Below are 23,174 nucleotides of genomic sequence, written 5' to 3'. Positions count from 1 at the left end.
GGTGGCTTCTTTTGTTGCAGAGCATGGGCTCTAGGCGCGTGGGCTTCAGTAGTTGTGGCGCATGGGCTCAGTAGTTGTGGCGCGTGGGCTCTAGAGCGCAGGCTCAGTAGTTGTGGCGCATGGGCTCAGCAGTGTGACTCGTGGGCTCTAGAGTGCAGGCTCAGTAGTTGTGGCACATGGGCTCAGTAGTTGAGGCACGTGGGCTCTAGAGTGCAGGCTCAGTAGTTGTGGCACGTGGGTTCAGTAGTTGTGGCGCGTGGGCTCTAGAGCACAGGCTGAGTAGTTGTGGCACGTCAGTTCAGTAGTTGTGGTGCGTGGGCTCTAGAGCGCAGGCTCAGTAGTTGTGGCACATGGGTTCAGTAGTTGTGGCACGTGGGCTCTAGAGAGCAGGCTCAGTAGTTGTGGCACATGGGTTCAGTAGTGGCTCGCGGGCTCTAGAGTGCAGGCTCAGTAGTTGTGGCGCATGGGCTCAGTAGTTGTGACACACGGGCTTAGTTGCTCCGTGGCATGTGGGATCTTCCCGCACCGGGGCCGGAACCCGTGTTCCCCGCACTGGCAGGTGGATGCTTATCCACTGCACCCCCAGGGCAGCCCAGCTCCACCTGTTGAAGACATGTTTGTAAACCACCACACCCCACACTCCGGCCACCTAAATGCAAACTACCTTCAGTCCTCCCACACCACCCCAAAGTCTCATTCATTTACAGCATCAGCTTAAAGTCCAGGATCTCACCACTTAAAGTAACTCAGGGATGACGCTCCTCATGCACAGTTTCTCTCAACCTTAAGATCTGTGAACCACAGAGACAAGTTCTTTACCCAGCACACACTCATGCAACACTATAAAATGGTGAGACATGCAAAGGATAGTTGCTATAGACCCTCCACTCCAAAAGGGGAAAATCAGGAGGTTTAGAGGCGTTACTAGTAACTAGCAAATCTGAAATCCATTGGGCACATGTTAGCAGTTCCTTGATTAGAACTCAGAATACAGGAATGATTCTCCACAGCTCTTGGTTCTACCCTCTGAGTCATCCCTCCTTTTCCATGAAAGGGAGCCCATATTTGCGGCTGAGTAGTTTCTACAGACTGCTTCATGCCCCTACAACTTTTGAGGCCCAAAAGCTTCTTTTCATTTTGTTCTATCCATTCCTTTCAATCCTGCTGGTGTTTATGCTAATACAATTCTCTTAAAAACTTTGCAGATCATTAACAGCACTGATGACTACGAATGTGGCGTTAGTGTACAGAACATTGTCAATGATTAAACGGTAACAAAGTTTAAGAAAAAACAAACAAAAAAACTTTGTAGGTCTTTTGTGAATCTTATTAGGTTTCAAACCATTAGGCAGAAGCCTTACCCACAAATCTCTGAGAAAAGCCCTTTTCTGCAAAGGCTGCTGAGGAACAGCACTCTTAAGCTACCTAGAAGCCCTCATTGTTTGTGGTTCTTTGAGGCACTGCCTTAAATCTCTTGAGGTCATAACACAGATATTATAGTCATATCTTGGCTTCATTTTTAGACTATACTTTTCTGATTGTGCCCTGGAGTTAATCTTTGCCAGAAAGCCATCTATAATTTTAGCATCATTTGCCATTGGAGGGGCTGGGAATTTTCAAACCCAACAATTCCTGGCTCCTTTATATTTAACAGTCCTTCCTTTAAGGCACTCCCCTTGCATTTTACTATAAGCAGCAAGAAGCAGCCATGCAGCACTTCTAACACTTTGTCTGGAAATTTCCTTAGCTCTATCACCCAGTTTATTAAATATATTTTCTACTTTGCATATTACTGTAGGTGACCGTGTTGCTATTTTTTTTTTTTTTTTTTTTTTTGCCACAGCATAGCAAGGATCTCCTTTCCTCTAGTTTCCAATAACATTTTCCTCATTCTCCTTAAAGTCTTTACTGGTAACCTCACAGGTTATCAAGCTTCTAATAACAGTCTTCACAAGGATCTTCAGTCTTCCACTATCTCAAGGTCTTTCCAACTTCCTCCCACTAATCAGTTCCAAAGCCACTCCCACATTTTTAAGTTTTCATTATGGCAACAGCCTACTTCCAGGTACCAAAATCTGTATTAGTTATCTATTGCTACATAATACATTAACCTAAAACTTAGGTTAGCTTTAAAACAACAATGAACATTTATTATCTCATTCATTTCCTCTGGGTCAGGAATCCAGGAACCCCATGGCTGGGCAATTCGGGTTCAGGGTTTCTTATGAGGTTCAATGAGATGACTGCAACCCAATAATATCTATCTATCTTTCATTCTTTCACCCTTTACTTTTTTTTTGCCCACTACTTTACACTAACTTAACCCCAAACTCTCCACCAATTTTATAACTCTCCTCTCAGTACACTTAAACACATCAGGTACAGTAGTCTATTAATTCCTTCTTCTTGAAAAACTATATTCAGGAGTCTCTGACTTGCTCTAATATGGACTGGGCTGCTATTTAGACCTGCTGCACAGCTGTCATCTTGAATCTCCCCTTTGTACTCCTCACATTTTCTCTCTCTCTCTCTCTCTCTCTCTCTCATTGGGTTCCCTGCTTCCTGAGCCCTATGATTTTCCAATTTCTTGCTTTATTCCTTCATCTTGGTAGGGAACATCTTCCAATAGCTTTCTAAGAAAGACAGTATGGGCGATGAAATTTTTGAAACCTTGGTTATTTCAGTATGTCTTTATTCTTCCCTTAGAGTGAGTTAATTGTTTGGCTAGGTATATAATTCTAGCTTGGCAACTATTGTCCTGAGTAATTTTAAAGACATTTTTCCATTGTATTATGGCTTCCAGAGTTGCTGTTGAGTAATGTAACTCCAGTCTAATCCTTGAAACTTCATATAAAACCTACTTCTTTCCCCTTCACTCCCAATCTCAAAGACTCTAAGATTTTCTTTTTGTCCTAAAATTTCTCAGTGATGTTACTCAGTATGGGACTGTTTTCATCCATTATGCTAGACATTTGGTGAGCCCTTTTATTCTGTAAAATCTTCTTAATTTATTTCTTTAATGACTTCCTTCCCTCTGTTTTCTCTTTCTGGAGTTCCTAAAGTTGAACCTTATTTTTCTTCTGTCTTACACCTCCCCTTTTTGAGCTTTTGTTTTACTTTCTGGGATATTTCCTCAACTTTATTAATAAATCCTTTTATTTAATTGGCTTTTTAATTTGTTTAATTTGAAAGAGCTGTTGTTACTGTTCTTGTTCTGTAAACTTTTTTAAAGTATCCTATTCTTGTTGATTGAGTTCAGTATCTTTTACCTCTCTAAAAATATTAGTAATTTTGGGAAATGTACTTCTCCCCACAAGCCTTCCTCCAATTGGATTTTTGTCTTTTTTTTTTTTAAGTCTCAGTCTTTCATATTAAATGCTTTCCTCAAATGTCTATAATCCTTGGCTGTCTGCTCATATTTAAGAGCGGTCACTAAAAGGATGATTGGAAGTCTCTGCATATGGATGGGGCCTGTCAAGTGTGGTTTTCTCTATAGAGTAATCCAACTGAGCCATGTTCTTTTGAACCTCCAGAAATCTGGTCTTTCCTTTTTGATTTATCACTTTCCCAGAGAAGCTCTTTCAATCTCTTACCTGAATGGTAAAGACCTGGTTGCCAGCATCCTGGGAACTGAGTAGGGAATAAAGGCTGGGATACTCAATTTAAAAAAATTTTTTTTAATTAAATTTTTTTTTTTTTACTTTTTGGCCACACTGTGTGGCATGTGGGATCTTAGTTCCCCGACCGGGGGTTGAACCCACGCCCTCTGCAATGGAAGCATGGAGTCCCAACCATTGGACCACCAGGGAAGTCCCTGGGATGCTCAATTTTTAATAAATAAACTTTCATTAACCTTTTGCTTTCAGAACATTCCACACTCTCAACTATGCCTGATATCTCCCAGTTCAGAGACTCTCTGACCCTTTCACCCCCCTTTTGAGACTAAATGACCAGTCTTTTGCCAGGATGAGGGGAAAGCAGACACTGGACTTAGGGAGATGATCTAGGGTCTAACTGCTTCTGAAACAGGCTTACAATGAATCCTCCTGTTGTTAGTTCTTTGTCTCTACTTCCAGAGGCACCTGGTGCTATCAATTACATATATTTGGGGGCTTGGTGATATAAGCCAGGTTACTTTTTGGCTTATCTCATACTAGCTAAGAATTTCTTTCTTGGTCTTCTAAAGTTAGTTACTATTATCCAACTGCTTTCCAGTTTCTGAAGTTTTCTTCTTAGTTCTTCTATCCTGTTCTCTTTGTCCTTGTGGCTATATGCTCTTCAAAATGCACTTTACCATCTTTTTAATGGGGTTTCAAATTGTGATCCTCAGACCAATACCAGTCCACAAAAAGTTTTGTTACCAGCCCATGATGAGAGAAGGAACTTGTGCCAGAATGCAAACTGAGTCACTAAAGACACCATTTAGTTTAACTGACTTTTGTTTTTAATAGCAAGACTTTTTCAGTAAAGGAAACAGTGCATTGATTTACATTCTGGGGTAAGCTCCTTAGGTCATCATGGACAACTGAAAGACCAGTTTGCGTGCATGTATTAATACTGGTCTTGAGCTTTCCTCCTTTTCGCTAACAAAATTTATCTTGCCTATATTGCATCCACCTATAGCCCAGCTTCCAGCCTACTGAAGTCATTTTCATGGTTATAGGCAATTAGAGGTCAGCAGAAACTACAGCAATAGAAGGGGTCTGGCTAGATTTTCAGAAGTTAAAGAATATCCTAGTCCTCTCTCTGGCTTGGGTTGAAGGTGGAAGGACGAGAGATGATATGCACATCTTCAGAGTCTTAAGATTTTTTTTTTCTACTTTTTTTTTTTGGCCACACCTCACGGCTTGTGGGATCCCAGCTCCCCTACCAGGGATGGAACCCGTGCCCTGGGCAGTGAAAGTGTGGCATCCTAACCACTGGACCACCCTTTTTCTACTTCTAAAAGTTAATCTATTAATTCAACTAGAGCATCTAAAATCACATAACTTAGTTTACAAATATTACTTTTCCACATTTACATTTCATGAAACAATTTTGTTCAAATATGCATCTTTGACATAGTGCCTTGTCATTATTAGAAACACCATTTGAGGCATTAAAATTGTTTTTAATAGCATATAAGCATTGCAGTAAATAAACTCTTTTAATGAGAGTGTCTGTTTCCTAAGTTTCTAAATATCCAAGCTTCATCCACAACCAAGTATCATTAGAATTTTCTTCTAGAAATGGAGGAACTACAGGACTATCCCTATGTTATTCACACATAGCATTCTATTCCAAATTGAATTCACTACTGCTGTTAGTCTTTTGTTTGTAGTTTGTACTTTCCAGTGGTTTCTGTTAGTTTGTTGATTTGTTTCTGCGTGCCTGAGAAATGTGGTAAAAAATGATAATACAATTAAGAGTAGAAATAAAAATAGAAATGAAGATAAAGTGGAAAAAAAGAAGTCCTAGAAATCCCATTCTTGTGAAGCAAACAGTAAATGATGCTTAAGAGTTTAATGCTATACAACATAGTCATAGCTCTGAGAGATATGAGTAAATTATTTGATCTCTCTAAACTTGTTTCCTTATCAATAAAATACAGATAAGAATAGTACCTGACTCTTGGGGTTGTAGACAGCGTTAAATAAGAAAACCACATAAAGTATATAACACAATTCCAGTCCCACAGTAAGTGCTCAATAAAAGCATTTGACAAAGGTACATACAGACTTTCAAGAATGAAACTACAGTGAGAACAACTGTGACAGCATCAATCAATTTGCAAGATCTTTCATTCATCTTGAAATGTTGGAACCTCAGAATTATACAATCACTGCAAAATTGAGATAAAGGGAAAAAAATTCTACTAAATTAAAGTTCACAACAAACAAAATGTGTCTCCTTCTGAAGCAATGATGTAAAATAAGGCTTGGATCTTCTATGGCAATTTAATCAAAAGTGAAGAGGGAACAAGATAGAAAGAGGGAAGAGTCTAGAAAGCCAAGCACATGCCGAGAGCAGGACACATGCTCAGAAAAGACATGACAAGAACCTAAGCTTTAATCTCTCTCTGATCTTTAGGCTCAGTATCAGCAGGGTGTGAATGCTAGGGTGGAGTTGTAAATGGCCTGGCCAAGCATTAGAGGAAGGCCCAACACAGAGCCAATCTGCGAAGACCGAGAGAGGTTTTTTCCCTTGTCTTTCTTTGGTTCTTTTTTTGCTCTAGGCATTTAAGAACATCTTATCAAAACATGAGCTGACCACAAGCTTAAGGAACAGACTGCAGAGAACATATACAACAAAGAATAAGTCTTTAAAAATAGTTTGGAAAAGTCACTAAATAAGCAAATACAAAGCACACAAAGGAACAAGAACAAACCCAGAGAAGGAAGAATCTGATTACCAAAGTTACCACATTATACTATTCAAAATGTCCAGTTTTCAACAAAAAAATTGAGGTATGCAAAGAAAAAAGAAAGTACAGCTCATTCCCATGAAAAAAAGAAATTGGGCTTCCCTGGTGGCGCAGTGGTTGAGAGTCTGCCTACCGATGCAGGGGATGTGTGTTCGTGCCCCAGTCCGGGAAGATCCCCCACCCCGTGGAGCCTGCGCATCCAGAGCCTGTGCTCCGCAACGGGAGAGGCCACAACAGTGAGAGGCCCGCGTACCACAAAAAAAAAAAAAAAAGAAAGAAATTAACAGAAACTGTCACTGGAAAAACATTGGACTTACTAGACAATGACTTTAAATCAACAGCCTTAAAAATGATCAAAGAAATAAAGAAAATCATAGACTAAGAACTAAAGGGAACCAGGAGAACGATGACTGAACCAAAAGAGACTATCAATAAACAGATAGAAATTATAACATGAAACCAAATAAAAATTCTAGACCTGAAAAGTACAATAACTTTAATGAAAAATTCACTAGAGGGTCATATACCTGATAAGGGACTTGTATCCAAATATATAAACTATTCTATATGAATAGCTAACAAGCACTTGACCAGTGCTTGACCAGTAAAGATGTTCAGCATCACTGGTCATTAGGAAAAGGCAAATCAAAACCACAATGAGACACCAATTCTCATCCTTACCAAGATCACTATAATTTTTTTTAAAAAGTGGAAAATGTTGACAAGAATGTGAAGATATTGGAACTCTTGTACGTTGCTGGTTGGAATATAAAATGGTGCAGCTGCTGTGGAAAACAGTTTAGCAAATCTATAAAAAGTTAACCACAGAATTAGCATGTCCCAACAATGCCACTCCTGTGTCTATACCCCAAAGAATTGAAAACAGGTTTTCAAGCAAATGCTTGTACACAAATGTTCATAACAGCATTATTTGCAATAGCCAAAAGGTAGAAACAACCCAAATGTCCATCAACAGATGGATGAATAAACAAAATGTTGTATATCCATACAATGGAATATTATATTCAGCCATAAAAAGAAATGATATACTGATACACACTATAACATGAATGGACCTTGAAAACATGCTAAGTGAAAGAAGTCAGACATAAAGGTCACGTACTGTATGATTCCATTTATATGAAAAATCTACTATAGATAAACCCACAGAAACACGCAGCAGAATAGTGGTTGCCAGGGGGTGGGTGGGAATGGAGAGTGACTTCTTAATGTGCATAAGGTCTCCTCTGAGAGTGTGAAAATGTCTTAGAACAAGATAGTGGTGATGGTTGCACAACTCTGTGAATGTACTAAATGTCACCACAGTATACACTTTACAATGGTTATTTTTTTTTTTGCGGTACCAGGGCCTCTCACTGTTGGGGCCTCTCCCGTTGCGGAGCACAGGCTCCGGACGCGCAGGCTCAGCGGCCATGGCTCACGGGCCCAGCCGCTCCGCGGCATGTGGGATCTTCCCGGACCGGGGAACGAACCTGTGTCCCCTGCATCGGCAGGCAGACTCTCAACCACTGCGCCACCAGGGAAGCCCTACAATGGTTAATTTTTATGTTATGTGAATTCCACCTCAATTTTTTTAAAAAATGAAGAGGCCTTTCTCTGCAAGATAGACTTTCAACCACCCAAACCAAAATATCTATTCATATGTTCTTTTATTTTTAAAAGAGAAACCAGAAACACCTGTTCCACAAAATAGAAAGTATTTTATCTTAGAGTAAAATAAATTGTTCACTTTTAGAAGTAACAATGTTATTTTGGGACATTTTATGCCCCAATTTTTACAGTAGGCATACATGTGATCTTGTCTTGGGCATTTGATCTGTGGGTTAGAAAATGAACCTAAACTAGAGACGGGTCAGGCCCAAAAGCCAAAGTTTTTTCTCCATTCCTTTTCCAGGCCACCTACCTCTTTAACATTCAGGACTGCTCTATTCAGCTATTCTAAAGGGTTAACATGATCTGGAAGCAATGAAAAGATCCTTTAACACCAAAGACTTGATTATGTGTAGGGCTAGTGGGGGAGGTGGAGTATACCCTGTGAATTTTAAGTATTTCCACCCTGACTTGAAATTTAAATGTATTTTAACATTCTGTCTGTAAGTATTCTGGTTAAGTGATGTTTTCTGTGTGCTGCAGTCCTCAACAGAGTGGAACCCTTTTTGATGCCTGTAAGATTCCTGACAACATGAATATAACTTACTACCTTCTCACGAAGTTGTGGGATGTGAGAAACAGTTCAAGTCCTGGCTCTACTGCTTGTTAGCTGGGTGACCTTTAATATCAAGTCACTTACCCTCTCAGCTGCAGTTTCCTCCACTGTAAAATGGAGATGATAACCAGACAAAGTTGATGGGAGAGGCTAATATAACACGATGCCAAAGGACTGTACAAATGTTAGTGCTTTATGCACAGTAGGTGTTAATATTTGTAACTTATGTAATGATCTTGTGGGTATAAGGCTAATCTTACCCTGCACTGATTGAATTAAATCAGGCTCCTTAGTGAGGAAATTATGTCTCAGGGAACAAACTGAATCCTTGATATACTAGAAGGTCTGTAATAACTATGTTATAATAGAGGTGTGTTGTATTTACTGCAAAATGCTACTAATGAAATATGCTAAATGAGAAGATAGTTAATCGTTCCTTTTCCAGAAGACAAATGAATTCTCTTCCACTATTTGAGTTTCTTCAGTAAGCCACATCTTTCAGTGCTTGCAACATTCCCTGAAAATGTGAAAAAGTTAATGCATCCCAGCAGATGAGCAGTTTATTTCTTTTCCCTGGCAGGAATATTAATTACTATTATTATCAGCTCAGTAAGTCTTTGACTTCATAGGGAGTATGCGCAGCTGGCTTTGGGAAGGAAAATGCACACTGGGGCAGTGTTGCTGTGGAGAAATCAATCAGGATTATCCACTGCTTTCCTGCCTAATAAAGGAAGCCAGTGGCTGTTGAAAAGGTATAATTTTAGGACCCTAGAAGAGGCAGCCACGTTACCTAAAATGCCTACCATTAGAATTATTTCCTCTGGGTTTAATAGAGTCTTTAGAAAGGTCCTACTAAAATGTAGATGTTGCCAAATATTACAGTAGCACAGATGTCCTTAAAAATTGGTTCATGATCATGGTCAATTCCAAGGGAACAGAATCCTGGATCACAGACAAGAAGGAAGAAGAAGGAAGAAAGTTCTAGCTTTTGGGAGGCCAGGAACAGGTATGCTACTTGGGAGCCTGAGATGTCAAAAGAGTATTGGGTATACCAGAGAGCTTGGATCAGTGGGAAATGAGGCAACAGTCATCCAAGGCCATATGCTACGCTTCCTTAACCAGGACTCTGCATCCATTTAAATCACAATTTGCAGTTATAACAGGTGATAGAAATACCAATACAAAAAGTATTTTTACGACTTCCCTGGTGGCGCAGTGGTTAAGAATCCACCTGCCAATGCAGGGGACACGGGTTCGAGCCCTGGTCCGGGAAGATCCAACATGCCGTGGAGCAGCTAAGCCCGTGTGCCACAACTACTGGACCTGTGCTCTAGAGCCCAGGAGCCACAACTACTGAGCCTGTGTGCCACAACTACTGAAGCCCACGTGCCTAGAGCCTGTACTCCAGAACAAGAGAAGCCACTGCAATGAGAAGCCTGTGCACCGAAACGAAGAGTAGGCCCCGCTCGCCGCAACTAGAGAAAGCCCGCACGCAGCAATGAAGACCCAACGCCACCAGAAATAAGTAAATTAAAAATTTATAAAAAAAAAAATTTTTTTTAACTCAAGAAGTGTTTATTAAGCATCTATCAAGTAAGGACTGGTATCAAGTGATGGAGTATGTGACCTTTATCCTATAGGACCGTTTGCCTCTTAAGGAATCTCTTCTCCCCACCCTTTCCCTGCTACCATCCCTTCTCTGAACAAGAAATGCAGTTAACAAGAACTTCACTTCCAGGTTTTTTATGCCTACTTCCCTCTCCCTTAAGAAATCACTAGCAAGTTAGAAATGGTCAAAAGTTTATCAGAAGATATCAATAAAAGGTATACGGATAGATAACAGGTATGAAAAATTTACAAACCAGATTATCACAAGTGGATAATTAACCTCCTATGGAGAGGAGTTGTGAACAGTAGCTATTAAATAATAATTAAATACTGCCAAACTATAAGTTTGGTGCTCTACGATAGGCTTTCAAACTCAAGTTAGGTGAACAGGGAAGTGTCTTAACCAGGAAGAATGAATTGCAGAGGAGTGGTTTTCATTTCGGCTTTAAAATCGTTTGCTTTCTTCTCATCAGAACAGACCCCTCCCCGCTTAAAATGTATTTATATCTGAGAAGGCCATAATACTGGGAATGGAAGAATTCCTGACTAGAAAGAAAAATTATTTTCTAGATTTCAATTTCATGTTAATGTGACTTTTTAAAATTATGTTGTGTTTTGGAATTGTAAACAACTTTTAGCAAGAGGAGTAGAAATAAGGACAAATGAACCTCCAGGGAATACCAAGCAGGCAGTTCAGAACGAGATCAGCTGTTTGCACAGATGTGAGGAGACATAACTTTGGGTCTTTAGGGCTTCTACCAGCAGGTATATTTGCTTGGTTTTAATACAGTACATGAATACAGGAATCTAGAGATAGAGTTGTGAGTCTATCGTGGCCTTCCTCTAAATTTTATTATATACTTCCCAAATTATTTCATGTAAATGTATTCATAAAACCTAGGAAAATCCTTTTTTTCTAGTAGAAATCAAAGAATCATTTATCCTCAGCTCAAATTGAGAGCATTTATACATTTAATATTTCAGGCCTAGTAACAATCAGACTTTCCTCTTTTGTACATTCAAGCCTTCATTCCTTCAACACACAAAGCCACTCTCAGATTGATTATAAGCATAGGTCACAGTTTTATTTCAAACAAAGAGGCTTTCTGAAAAGCCCAATTCAAAGATTCTATCTTGGCAGAGACATTTCATGGGGAAAAATGGTTAGACAACTATTGTTAGACTGGATTTTAAAAAAGAAGGAGATGACTATCTAGTTAAGGACAATTAGCCTTTTTGCATTATTGGTTAAAGTTCTTAGACTAGTTTCAAGACTAATAGTCAATTGAGTGGAGGGGCAATTTCCTAGGAGGGGCTTTTAAGCTCATTAAAGTCTATCAAAAAATTGCTCAAGTATTTTATCAATAATGCTAAACTATGTTTGGTGACAGATGTTGACTAGACTTGTGGTGATCATTTCGCAGCATATACAAATATCAAATCATTATATTATACAGCTGAAACTAATATAATATGGTACGTCAATTATACCTCAGTAAAAAAGTATAGGTTTAAATGCTTCTATGAGAAAAAGAAGAAATGTGTAAAATCAGTGATTTATGATTCCACTTTAAGAAAATAAGCAGACAGAAAGAAAGAAAAAATAGAGATAAGAGCCAAAATCAAAGAACAGAAACAAGACAAGAGAGACACACACACATACAGTTCCACATCAGCAATAACTGTCAGGAAGAAAATCATTACTGAATGATAAAACCAGTGGGTGGGGCTTCCCTGGTGGCGCAGTGGTTGAGAGTCCGCCTGCCGATGCAGGGGACACGGGTTCGTGCCCCGGTCTGGGAGGATCCCACATGCCGCGGAGCGGCTGGGCCCGTGAGCCATGGCCGCTGAGCCTGCGCGTCCGGAGCCTGTCCTCCGCAGCGGGAGAGGCCACAGCAGTGAGAGGCCCGCGTAACGCATAAAAAAAAAAAAAAAAAAAAAAAAAAAAAAAACCAGTGGGTGAAAGTTTGATAAGGAACAAGATATTTATGTGATCTTAAAGTGTCTCCCCGCAAATTACTTACTAATCATGAAGGAAAAAAATAGCCTTTATAGGAAAAAAACTGGTGGGTCCCAACTTAACTAAATGATCAAACATCACCAATACTGGGACAAACTGGTAACATGTACCCCTGATATGATGCAGTGAAAAAGACACAACATCACTTCTGTAAAATTTCTACCCCAAATGCATAATTTGTATGTAATCATGAGGAAAGATCAAAAAAACACAAACTGACATTCTATAAAATTCTATAAAATAGAATAGAGGGACATTCTGTAAAATAACTGGACTGTAGTCTTCTTCAAAAATATCCAAGTCAAGAGTGACCAAAAAAAAAAAAATTACCTGTTCCAAATTAAGGGAAATTTCGGAGACATGGTAACTAAATTTAATGCAATTATCAACTGGATCTTGGACCAGGAAAAAATAACTAGCTATGAAGCACACTGTTGGGATAACTGACAAAGTCTGAGTATGGACTGGTGATATTATATATATGTGTGTGTGTATATATATATATGTGTGTGTGTGTGTGTGTGTGTGTGTATATAAAATAACATTGATATAATGTTATTATATATATATCAACTTATAAATTTTCTGACTTTAAGAACTGTACTATGGTTACATAAGAAAACGCCTTTTTTCTTAGGAATAAACTCTAATTTATTTAGGAGTAAGGGGCCGTAATGTCTCCAACTTGCATACAGTTCAGAAAAATGTGTGTTTCTGGATAGATACACAAATATCTATACAGAGAAAATAATAAAGAAAAGGGGGCAAAATATAAACAATTGGTGAATCTGGGTAAAGGTTATATGGCAGATCCCTGAATTAGCCTGCAACATTTCTATCTAATCATTTGAAATTCTGTCAAAATAAAAAGTTGTCCACCACATTAATTAATCAATTAAAAATAGGAGTTTGGGGCTGGATAGGACATGCCAACCAGAGGATAAACCTAGTAAAGTGAGAAAACTATAAAGGTTTTGGTATAACTGGAACACAGTGTGACTCATGCAGGATTCCAGCAGAAAATAAGATCGCATCCTGAATTGAGAAAACTAGAGAAAAAAATTAATAAATGGATTATTTACAAAGGTATGGAAAACTCCATTACCATTCTGGGCCAAAAGACAGAGAGGGCTCTGTGAAAAGGGCCTGCTAACAGGAGCCAAGATTTTTAGTTGGAGCCAGGTTGATGACTCCAAAGGGAGGGATCTGGGGCATAAACACTTTCCTCCATTCTCTAATCTCCTGCCTATGTTGCCCATTAGTTAAACCCAACTAGAAACCTGAGGTCAAGGAAGCCTGTTGTACAGTACAGACAGGTCAGCTTCCAGGGGACAAACAGGAGTAAAAAAAGATATCCAGAGAGCAAGTGGATGGGATGTGAGGGGGTGAGGGAGGACAGTAAGAGAATGCAAAAGTGAGAACAAGAGAATGAGAATGAACATGATGTTGCATAAATATGAAGATGAGAACTTCAACATTAGATAACATGCTGCATTTTAATTGCCTGTAAGGCAGCCAAGTGGAAGTGTCCGGCAGGCAGCCATATACCCAGGACTTGAGGCTTAGGAACTAGATCTTTGTTTATGGATGAGACTGCCCAAGCAGCACAAATAGAGTGATAATCAAAGACGAGAGAAACCCAAGCTAAGAGATATGTGTAGTCAACACTTAACATTCTTTCACCATTCATCTACTTTTTCATCCTGTGCATCTGTTTTTCTCTCCATCACTCCACTGAAAGTGCACTTAATAAGGCTGCCAAATCCAACAGAGACTCTTTAGTCCTTATCTTTTTCATCCTCTTCTAAAGCATTACTTATTAAACACTTTCTCCTTCAAATATCTCTCATTGCATTTTTTTCTAATACCACTTTTTTTCTGTCTCTCCTTCTCTGCCTCACTGGCTCTCTCTGCCTGTGGACATTCTCCCTCTGTCTTGCATTCCTGCAAGCACTCCACCCCCAGTGTTGATGTTCCCTATGGCTCTAGCCTTAGCCCTCAGTAAAAACTATGGAGGCCAGTAGGCAGTAGAAGACATATATATATATATATATATTTATATTTATATATTTATTTATATTTATATATTTATATATTTATATATATATATTTTTTTTCAGTATGCGGGCCTCTCACTGTTGTGGCCTCTCCCATTGCGGAGCACAGGCTCTGGACGCGCAGGGTCAGCGGCCATGGCTCGCAGGCCCAGCCGCTCTGTGGCATGTGGGATCTTCCCGGACCGGGGCACGAACCCGTGTCCCCTACATCGGCAGGCGGACTCTCAACCACTGCGCCACCAGGGAAGCCCTAGAAGACATATTTAAAGCTCATGCACACACAAAAACCTGTTCATCAAAAACCCTATATCCAGGGCTTCCCTGGTGGTGTAGTGGTTAAGAATCTGCCTGCCAATACAGGGGACACAGGTTCGAGCCCTGGTCCAGAAATATCCCACATGCCACAGAGCAACTAAGCCCATGCACCACAACTACTGAGCCTGTGCTCTAGAGCCCGCGAGCCACAACTACTGAAGCCCATGTGCCTAGAGCCCGTGCTCCACAACAAGAGAAGCCACCACAGTGAGAAGCCTGTGCAATGCAACAAAGAGTAGCCCCCGCTCGCCGCAACTAGGGAAAGCCCACACACAGCAATGAAGACCCAATGTAGCCAAAAATAAATAAATAAATCTATAAAAACAAACAAACAAAAAACTCTATATCCAGCAAAACTATCCTCCAAGAATGAGGAGAAATAAAGATATTCTCAAATAAACATAAGTCAAGAGAATTCAATGCTAGTAGACTTCCCATACAAGAAATGCTAGAGGATGTTCTTCAGACTGAAATGAAATGACACTAGACAGAGAAGAAATCACAATGGAAATTAGAAAATATTTAATACAAATATAATATAAAACAAAACTTTCCAAAACTCATGAAATGCAGCTAAAGCAGGGCTTAGTAGGAAATTTATAGCTCTAAAATACCTATATTGAAAAAGAAGAAAGATCTCAAATCAATAGCCTGTATGTCCACCTTAAGAAACTAGAAAAAGAAGAGTAAGCTAAACCCAAAACAAGCATAAGAAAGGAAATAGCAGATACTAAAGCAGTTATAAAAGAAATAGAGAATAGAAAAACAATAAGAAAATCAATAAAATCAAAACTTGGGTCTTTGAGAAGATCAACAAAATTAGCAAACCTTTAGCTAGACTGACCAAGAAATAAACAGATAAGATTCAATTGTTAAAATTAGAAATGAAAGAGGAGGGTATTACTAGAGACCTTACAGAAATAAAAAGAATTATAAGAAAAAATATGAGCAACTGTGTGTTAACAAACTTGATAACCTAAATGAAACGAAGAAATTCCTAGAAAGACTACAGAAACTGACTCAAGAAGAAATAGAAAATCTGAATAAACCTATAATAAGTAAAGAGATTGAATCAGTGATTTTAAAACGTCCACAAAGAAAAGCCCAGGACTAGATGGCTTTACTGCTGAATTGTATCAAATTTTTAAAAAAGAATTACAACCAATCCTTCACAAACTCTTCAAAAAAGTACAAAAGAAAGCAACACTTCTTAGTTTATTCTATGAGGCCAGCATACTCCAAAACCAGAAAAAGAAATCACAAGAAAACTACAGACCAATATCCCTTATGAATACAGATGTGAATTTCCTCAACAATATTTATTAAACTGAATCTAGCAACACATAATAAGAATTATACACCATGATCAATTGAGATTTATCCCACAGATGCAAGATTGTTTCAACACACAAAAATCAGTCAATACACCATATTAATAAAGGACAAAAACTACATGATCATCTCAATAAATGCAGGAAAAGCACTCGACAAACTGATAGTCTTTCATGATGAAAACACTCAAAAAGGAGTACAAAGGAACTTCCTCAACCTGATAAAGAACATCTATGAAAAACCCACAACTAATATTGTGCCTAATGGTAAAAGATTGAAAGGTTCTGCTCTTACCACTTATATTCAGCATTGTACTGGAGATTGTAGCCAGGGAAATTAAGCAAGAAAAATAAATAAAAGGTATAAAAATTGGAAAGGAAGAAGCAAAATTATTTGCAGATGACATGACCCTGTATACACAAAATCCTAGAGAACCCACAAATAAACCATCAGGGCTAATAAACAGATTCAGTAAGGTTGTAGGATAAATATACAAAATATATACAACACATAGAAGATAAATATATGAAAATTACCTGTATTTCTATACACTAGCATTGAATAATCCATAAATGAAATTGAGGAGACAATTCCATTTACGATGGCATCAAGAAGAATAAAATACTTGGGAGTAAATTCAACTAAAGAAGTGTAAGATTTGGACACTAAATTACAAAACATTGTTGAAGAAAATTAAAGAAGACCTAAATAAATAAAAGACATCCCATGTTCATTGGTTGGAAAATTTAATATTGTTAAATGGCAATACTTCTCACACTGATCTATAGATTCAATGCAATCCCTATCAAAAATCCAGGGTTTTCTTGTTTGCTTTTTTATTTTTGCAGGAATTGACAAGCTGATCCTAAAATTCATATGGAAATGCAAGGGACCCAGAATGGCCAAAATGATTTTGAAAAAGAAGAACAAAATTGGAGGACTCACAGTCCCAATTTCAAAATTTTCTACACAGATACATACAGTAATCAAAACTGTGTGGTAGTGGCTTAACGACCGACATAAAGATAACTTATTTTGAACAAAGGTACCAATACAATTCAATGAAGAAAGAATAGTCTCTTCAATGTATTATAGTGGGATAACTGAATATCCACATACAGAAAAATAATAATAATAAAGTTGGATCTCTTCTTTACACTCAAAATACACAAAAGTTAACTCAAAATGGACCAAAGACCTAAAGGGAAAAGCTTAAACTACAAACTCTTAGAAGAAAACATAGTTGTAAATCTTTGTGACCTCTTAGGCAATAATTTCTTGCATATGACGCCAAAACCACAAGCAACTAAAGAAAATAGATTAAATTCATTAAAATTTAAAAATTTGTGCTTCAAAAGATACAACCAGTGAAAAGACAGCCCACAGAATGAAGAAAATAGTTGTAAATCATACATCTGATAAGTCTCTAGTATTCAGAAAATATACAGAACTCTTACAACTCAACAATAAAAAGGAAACACGTGGGCCTGAATAGACACCAAGGATATAAATAGATATTTCTCCAAAGACATACAAATGGCCAATAAGCACATGGAAAGATGTTCAATGTAATTAGTCATTACAGAAATGCAAATCAAAATCACAGTGAGATACCACTTTGCACCCACCATGATAGCCATCATCAAAAAGATGAATAATGACAAGTGTTGGTGAGGATTTCGAGAAATTGGGACCCTCATACATTGCTGTTGGGAATGTAGAATGCTGCAACCACTGTGAAAAATAGTTTCTCAAAATGTTAAACATGGACTTACCATATGATCCAGCAACTCCACTCCTAGGTATATACCCAGGAGAAGTGAAAACGTGTTCATACAAAAACTCCTCTGTACACAATTGTTCAGAGAAACAATATCATAACACACCAAAAGTAGAAACAACTCACATGTCCATCATCTGATGAATGGATAAACAACAATGTGGTATATCTATACAATGGAATATTATTTGGCCCAGAAAGGAATGAAGTACTGATTCAGGCTACAACATGGATAAACCTTGAAAACAATATACTAAGAGAAAAAAAGCAACATACCGTTTGATTCCATTCATATGAAATGTCAGAAGAGGCAATTCCATGGACCTCCTTTACAGAAGGTAAATTAGTGTTTTCCAGGGGCTGGAAGGAGGTAACAAGGAGTGCCTGCTAATGAGTACGGGGTTTACTATGGGGTGATAAAAATGTTCTGGAATTAGATAGTGGGAATGATTACACAAATTCATGAATATATGAAGACCCACTGAACTGTACACTTTTAAAGGGTGAATTTTATGGTATGCGAATTATATCTCAAAAAAAGAAGCGGGGGGATCTCCTACACCCCTGAATCCTAGTCTTCATTGGTGGAGACAACTAATGTTACTTGTTTCTTGGCTACCATTCGTGAAATAGACTTTATACATACAAACATATATTTGTGTGTCTATAGATCCCTTAGTAGAAACAGAAGTATGAGCATAGCAAATACACTGTCCTAGACTTTGTTTTCCCCCCTTCACGATATAACTTCAAGATCATTCCTCTTTTTTTAATTAATTTTTTATTGAAGTATAGTTGATTTACAATGTTGTGTTACTTTCTGCTGTACAGCAAAGTGAGTCAGTTATACATATACATATATCCATTCTTTTTAGATTCTATTCCCATATAGGCCATTACAGAGTATTGAATAGAGTTCCCTGCACTACACAGTAGGTTCTTATTATTTTATATATACTAGTATGTATATGTCAATCCCAATCTCCCAGTTTATCCCTTCCCCCTCTTTCTCCCTTGATAACCATAAGTTTGTTTTCTACATCTGTGACTCAATTTCTGTTTTGTAAATAGGTTCATTTGTACCATTGTTTTAGATTCCACATATAAGTGATATCATATGCTATTTGAATTAACTTTAGTAAATTCCATATGACAGTTATTACACTGTATTTTCTCAATTACAAGATCATGTCTTTTTTTCTTATTAATCAATTTTTTATTGGAGTACAGTTGATTTACAATGTTGTTTTAGTTTCTGCTGTACGAGATCATTCCTCCTTATAATATAACTTGGTGATTATTTCATTACAGCATATGCAAGTATCCTTCATTCCTTTTTATTTTTGGATATGCTATAATTTAGTTTGATAGTCTTTTGCTGCTACAATAGTGTTGCAATTAACTTCCTTGATGTATTTCCATTACATGCATATGGGTGGGATACTTTCTAGAAGTAAAATTTCTGGTTGAAAATATGTTCTTATTTTGATAGATGGATTTATTATTGATTATTGATTTAATGTCTCTCTTACTAGATTATGAGCTTCTTAAGGAGAGGGAACATTTCTATTTTTTTCCCCAAAATTTGTTCATTTATCACTGTATACTATTCCATTACAAAAATATATCATATTCTTATTCATTGTACTTTTAAAAAATTATAGTTAATTTACAATGTTAGATTCATTTCAGGTATACAACATAGTGATTCGATATATTTCTATACATTACAAATGAATCACCACAATAAGTCTAGTAACCATCTGTCATCATACAAAGTTGTTTTTTGTTTTTTTTTTTTGCGTTAGGCGGGCCTCTCACTGTTGTGGCCTCTCCCATTGCGCAGCACAGGCTCCGGACGCGCAGGCTCAGCGGCCATGGCTCACGGGCCTAGCCACTCCGCGGCATGTGGGATCTTCAAAGACCGGGGCACGAACCCGTGTCCCCTGCATCGTCAGGCGGACTCTCAACCGCTGCGCCACCAGGGAAGCCCCAAAGTTTTTTTTTTTTGGCTGCTTCTGCACTGGGACTTGGAGCAAGCGAGTTTTTGCACCTGCCCTTTAAGGATGGAGTCTCAGTTTCCAGCCTCTAGCTCTCCTAAACATAACACCCACTGGTTTTCAAAGCCAGGTATTTTGGGTGCTTGCCTTCCCAGTGCAGGCCCACCAGGCTGGTGAACTCAGTGTGGGACTTGGACCCCTTGATCCTCAGGGAGGACCTCCACAGTTGTGATTTTCCTCCTGCTTATGGGTCACCATGCCAGGAACGTGGGTCTTGACAGTCCACGTCTCCACCCTGCTACCTGTCAAGTTGTGGTTCTTTCTTTATATCTTTAGTTATGGAAAAAATCTTTTCTGCTAGCCATCGGGTCATTCTCAGAGATAGTTGGCCTGTAAGTAGCTGTAACTTAGGTGTGACAGGAGCTGAGCTCAGGATCTTCCTACTCTGCCATCTTGATCTTTCTCTATCCCCATTTCTGTTTTGTTGACCAATCTAGCAATCTAGATTTTAGCACATTGCTTGACATAGTGCTTTACTTATTTGTAGACAGACAAGCCTGTGTGCTTTACTGTACAAAGTGTCAAATAGAAATTCAAAGCTACATCATTAAAAAGCAAACAACAATCTAGTTTATAGAGATGGTAATTGTTTGGGGGGGTTGGTTGGTTTTTGTTTGTTTCTTTTCTTTTCATCCAGTTGTTTGTTTTTTATGTTTTCCTTTTAAACTCCAGTATATTTTCAAAAATTGTGCGGGTCAACTGCAATGCCTCATTTTAAGAAATATAGAATCCTTAATTTCATCTGAAGACATCAGCATGTTTTATTAAATAAACGCCTGCTTCTTATATTTGAGTATTCTGCATTTCAGTTACTTAAAAAAAACAAGGGAAGATGGGGGTTGATTTGCAGCTTTAAGAGACCTAATAGCGGCACCTGCTGGAGAAAATGTCAGAATAAGCTTTGAAGCCATTAAATCTTAAAAATTTTAGATCAGTTTGTTTCTGTTAATCAGGAAGAAATTTGTTATTTTACCATAGGAGTGCTTGTAATATGTAAATATAATTAAGTTTACAAGAGGTTCTTTGACGTTCTGCAAAATTAGAGATAAAAGTGTTTTTTCCTTTTTCAGGATAAAGTCATTTTGGGAACCGATTACCCCTTTCCACTAGGTGAGCTGGAACCTGGGAAACTGATAGAATCCATGGAAGAATTTGATGCAGAAACAAAGGTATGTGCCTTTTACTTCATGATCTTCTTCCTGAATTTTCCTGCTCTAATTGTGTTTGATTTCAGAGCACTTTGCTATGTGATAGCAAAGAACAGAGAAATCGTTACACTTAATATTCCTAGAACTGTTACTTGATCTCCAGAAATAGCTGACCTATTAAAGGGCAAAGGAAAGTTAAAAGGCTGAAAGTCAATCTAGTACAACTAAATTCATAAAGCCAAGAAAGAAAATGGTAAAGAAGCACATTATAATAATATATTTAGATTTGCATGTTAGATGAATGAGAGAAATGTCTAAATTTTTCCTTTAATGTTTCTGGTACAAATCTACCAATCTCAAAAGTTGTAATGATTCTAGTTATTTGGATATTGAGACTAAAGTCTTGATTAACAGAACTCAAGGATCCAGAACCCTCAAGTAACTGGATTTTTTTTTTTTCTTTTAGCATTTGACTTTTAGAGTGGCTAAATGTGCCTTAATGCTGCCACTGCCATTCTGCCCCTCAGGCTCCTGAACGAAAATGAGGTTAAAATGAGACGCAGTGTCCCCAGATTTCCCCTCTTTTGCCATCCCCTTCCCATCCCACACCCACCCCCAACAAAACAAGTTTTTCCTAAGACTTCACTGCCAATTACTACCAGGGGACAGGGATGGCCAAAAATGAAAACATGGGGATATATAAATTCTTAACAAATCTTACAAAAGTTTTAGTCATAGTCCTTTTGTATAAGTCTTGGCTTTCTTCTAAACTAGAATCCAAAATTTCTCTTCAACTCTAATTCTCTGCTTTAATTTTTAAGGATATATTAGCTCATCACATCTTCTCAGTAGGCTTGAAGTACATGAACAGATGCCAACAAGGGTCCTTTTTCTTTTTTTTAGATTTATTTTTTATTTTAGGCTGCGTAGGATCTTAGCTGTGGCACTAAGGATCTTGACTGAGGCATATGGGATCGTTCGTTGCGGTACACGAGCTCTTCCTTGTGTGTACAGGGCTTTTCTCTAGTTGTGGCGCACAGGCTCCAGGGCGTGTGGGCTTTGCAGTTGTGGCACAAAGGTTCCACAGAACGTGGGCTCTGTAGTTTGTGGCACGCAGGCTCCCTAGTTGAGGCGCGTGAGCTCAGTAGTTGCGGTGCGTGGGTTTAATTGCCCCATGGCATGTGGGATCTTAGTTGCTTGACCAGGGATCGAACCTGCGTCCCCTGCATTGTAAGGCGGATTCTTTACCACTAGACCGCCAGGGGAGTCCCAAGGGTCCATTTTGACATATACTAGTTGCAAGTTATTGACTGGGAGACCTCAGACTGCTTTAAACAGGAAGTTTCTCCTTTGGCACTTACCCACCTTAAGGCACTAAAAGTCTTGAATTGTTAAATATATACTTATTAAAGTAGTAAGCAATACTAAGTTTTTTAACTTTTTATATCAAAGGTTTTATATCAAAGGTTGAGAAATGAAAAACTTTCTATAACATTAACCAAAATTAAACTGAAACCAGATTACCCCAAGAATCCTGATTAAGATTTTAATGGAATAATAATAATTATTATTACATGCCTTTTGTTATTTAATTTTATGTGCTTATCACTTTCAAGTTTTCAGAAAATCTCGAATAAAAATTTTATATTGTCACAAATTCATGACATTCTGTATAAGGTTACTCATTATAACACTGTTTGTAATAAAACTAAAAACAATCTACAGGGGAATAAATAAATAATAACATATCCATACAATGGATTCTATACAGCCATAAAAAAATATTAAGAATCGATTTCTAAGATATATTAAGTTAAGCAAGGTGCAAAAACTGCATATAGTATACTTCCATTTGTGTATGGTATACTATCCATTTGTGAAAAAAAATTATAAACCTACATATAAATGCATAAAATATTTCTGGAAGAAGGACAAGAAACTGATAACTCTGGAAAGAAAAAATAGTGGTTGGGTAGCACTAGTGAAAGGAAATGTACATTTTTATACCTTTTGAATTTTGAGCCACATGAAGGTAAAATTTCACTAAAAAGTTTTAAATGAAATAAATAAATCCAGTTGATGAGCACAACCAGCCTGGGAGATAGGCAAATGCATTCCACCATGTAGATGCAGAGGAGAAAAACAAGACTTGGGGGTTGAGTGATTTGCCAAAAGGGATATAACTGCTGGATTACAGCACATGGACCCAACCCCAAATCTCCAG

At 38.0% G+C, this 23,174-nt stretch overlaps 1 protein-coding gene across 3 annotated transcripts in view; it reads left to right on the top strand.

Annotated features, from left to right (window-relative positions):
- ACMSD (aminocarboxymuconate semialdehyde decarboxylase) overlaps positions 1–23,174 on the top strand; it is a 63,682-nt gene that overhangs the window by 37,856 nt on the left and 2,652 nt on the right. For 2 of the 3 annotated variants that reach the window (XM_032638563.1, XM_032638561.1), the window contains one exon: positions 20,873–20,971. In XM_032638563.1, coding sequence (XP_032494454.1) covers positions 20,873–20,971 — 99 coding nt within the window. Of the gene's footprint in view, positions 1–1,205; positions 1,272–20,872; positions 20,972–23,174 lie in introns of those variants that run through there. The other variant, XM_032638562.1, reaches the window with a different exon arrangement.

This window comes from Phocoena sinus, chromosome 7 (assembly GCF_008692025.1).
Source record: "Phocoena sinus isolate mPhoSin1 chromosome 7, mPhoSin1.pri, whole genome shotgun sequence".
Classification (NCBI taxonomy): domain Eukaryota; kingdom Metazoa; phylum Chordata; class Mammalia; order Artiodactyla; family Phocoenidae; genus Phocoena; species Phocoena sinus.
Note: the sequence above shows the minus strand (reverse complement) of the source record. Positions and strands in the feature narration are given on the sequence as shown.